Here is a 2,842-nt window from a genome sequence, read left to right as displayed (position 1 = left end):
CTCTGGATCTGCGGCGTCGTGGCTGCACTGGGACTGGATTCATGATTTTTTGGCCGAACTTGGTCAGCTGGCACGGCGACAAGAACGTAAATCGCCTTGATTTGATGGTTTTCTGTTGTCGGCTCGTTGCTCTGGCATGGGCTCTGGGTCGGCTGGGACAGCGTCTCTGGCCTTGTTCTCTCTGAGCTGCTGCTCTGGCGTAGTGTCGGTGGTCTGGTTTGGATTTGTTAACCAGGGCCATGTTGTGGCCTAGGTCTCTGGGCTCACTGTTGGCTCGGCATTGGCTGCTGCAAAAGAGCTGACGATCGCACTGACCTAGTGGCTCTGCATCTGCTGCGGTGGATCTTGGCCTAGGCTGTCTGCAGCTTGGACCTGGCTGTGATGGCTCGACCGGAAGCGGTATGTCACCTTGACATTGTTGCTCTCTGGCGGCTGACTGGCCTGGTTGTGGGGGTTGTGGTTGGTGGTGGTACCACCGGGTTATGGTTTTACCATGACCCGAGAATCAGTAGTCAATTCGTATTTCGTATGGCTCTGTCACTATCTAACTTAACTGACGACTGATGACAGCAATGGCGCTGTTTCTTCGCTGTCTACGATGATTTTGTAGAGTCCCCGGCACAAAGCGATTTGTGCTTATTTTACAATTTTAATGCAAAATCTCTGGTTCGGTGACAGAAATGGTATGTGAAACATCGAAATGTTGCAGGTACTGTGGCAAAAATTGTTTTTTTTCTAATTTCTGTTATATATGTTCTGTTTATAATTTTAGATCAATTATTGAAATCGGAAGTATAAAAATTATCATTTATCTTTTTATGGTCATATTAACCACCAGCTGAAAAATGTGAAAATATTATAAAATATTATTATAACAAAAAGTTGTATTTGATATTATCTAAACATCATGATTACTTTATGAAAAATAAAAAAAAAGTTTGCCTCTGACATTTATGATTTATATATATATATATATGTGTTGTCAAGATGTTTCCGGGTTCCTCTCCGCGTATGGTTTTCTTGATTCTGGATAGAATCGTGTTCTGGATAGAATCGTGTTCTGGACGACGTTTCGGCAAGATCACACTTGCCATTTTCAAGTCTTCTTTGTTCTACTTCGTGTAATACGTTGTGAACGTGTGTTCAGAATTTAGAGCAGAAACCGATTTCGAGCTAACCAAGAAGAAACAAAAAGAGAAATTTGAAAGACTGCAAATTGAACAAGCTCCTAAGAAGACCCCAAGACTAGATCCTTCAAGAGTGGTCTGCAACCTCTCTAAGATAACCCTTGACGAGGCAACAACCAGTGTTCTAGCGAAGGGCTTCAACTACGCTGTAACACCGACACATATACCAGTAGAAAACATCATATGTGGAGTAGAAGCATCTATTACAAATATAGAAGCCAACACCGCCGAAGCTATCCGCCAAGACGTATCCCACATCCTAAGAAGAGCAAGACCTCCAAAAAAGAATTTAACGTACGAAGAATCGCAAGCACTACGTAATCTCCAAAAAAACAGGGATATAATCGTACTCCCAGCAGACAAGGGAAATACAACTGTAGTAATGGATATTGAAGAATATGATAAGAAGATAGAAACCCTACTAAATGAGCCAACATACCAACCCATTTCTACGGATCCTACTACATATTTAGAGAAGACAACAAAAGCTAAGATCAAAGCCTCCAACATTAGCCAAGAAGAACAGCTCCAACTTATCCCAAGAGAAAAGTCTTCAAGATGCCCAAAACTGTACGGTCTACCTAAAATTCACAAGGCAGGAGTACCATTAAGACCCATTGTGAGTTCAATCGGATCACCATTACAGCAGCTGGCAAGATTCCTGGCTAAACAATTACAGCCTTATGCCGAAGAAGCGAAATCTTACGTCAAGAACGCCAGTCACTTCATCGAACGCATAAGAAACGTAAGAGTGGACCCAGGACACCTGCTGGTGAGCTTCGATGTTGTATCCCTCTTCACAAATATACCAATAGAAGAAGCACTCGACTTAATAGTCCAGAAATACCATCTGAGAAAAGATTTAGTGGACCTGATAAAACACTGCCTCAATAACACATATTTCATCTATAAAGACCAGAGATACAAACAAATAGAAGGAGCACCCATGGGATCACCACTGTCACCAGTAATCGCCAACCTATTTATGGAGGATCTGGAAGAACGAGCGATCAAATCCGCCGAATATAAACCAGAAATGTGGCTACGATACGTCGACGACACCTTCGTTATTTGGACGCACGGCAAAGAAAAACTGAATGGCTTCCTAACACATCTCAACAGTATACATCACAAAATTCAGTTCACCATGGAAATCGAAGAAAATAACAAGTTGCCATTTCTAGACGTATCCATAATCAAAAATAGAACCGGAGGTTTAGGCTACACGGTGTATAGAAAACCCACACACACGGATCGCTACCTGCATGCCGAGTCCCATCACCATCCATCACAACTAAATTCTGTTTTGAAAACTCTAATAACACGATCAGAAAGGCTGACTGACAACGAACACAAAACAGAAGAAATCGAAAAAGTTAAAAAAGCTCTTCAACAAAATGGTTTCTCGGATAACAACATCAAGAGAGCATTAAGACCACGCCACAATAGAGAACGGACCGAAGAAGATAAACCAGTTGCCAAAGCACTCCTTCCATATATAAAAGGAACCACTGACAAAATCAGCAAAGTACTGAAGAAACATAAAATTGAAACTGTCTTCAATACCGACAGGAAAATTGGCAACATTCTTCCATCAGCGAAGACGAAGATTCCACTCGAAGGTCAAGGCGTTTACCAGATTCCCTGTGGCGACT

At 42.1% G+C, this 2,842-nt stretch overlaps 1 protein-coding gene across 1 annotated transcript in view; it reads left to right on the top strand.

The window, feature by feature from the left end:
• The first annotated feature begins 987 nt into the window (after positions 1 to 987).
• LOC111691438 overlaps positions 988 to 2,842 on the top strand; it is an 8,563-nt gene continuing 6,708 nt past the window's right edge. Inside the window, exons 1-2 of the mRNA XM_023454272.1 lie at positions 988 to 1,075; positions 1,148 to 2,715. Coding sequence (XP_023310040.1) covers positions 988 to 1,075; positions 1,148 to 2,715 — 1,656 coding nt within the window. The remainder of the gene's footprint in view (positions 1,076 to 1,147; positions 2,716 to 2,842) is intronic.

Source organism: Anoplophora glabripennis, unplaced genomic scaffold, assembly GCF_000390285.2.
Source record: "Anoplophora glabripennis isolate ALB-LARVAE unplaced genomic scaffold, Agla_2.0 scaffold198, whole genome shotgun sequence".
In the NCBI taxonomy this organism is placed as follows: domain Eukaryota; kingdom Metazoa; phylum Arthropoda; class Insecta; order Coleoptera; family Cerambycidae; genus Anoplophora; species Anoplophora glabripennis.
This window is presented reverse-complemented; position numbering and strand designations above follow the sequence as displayed.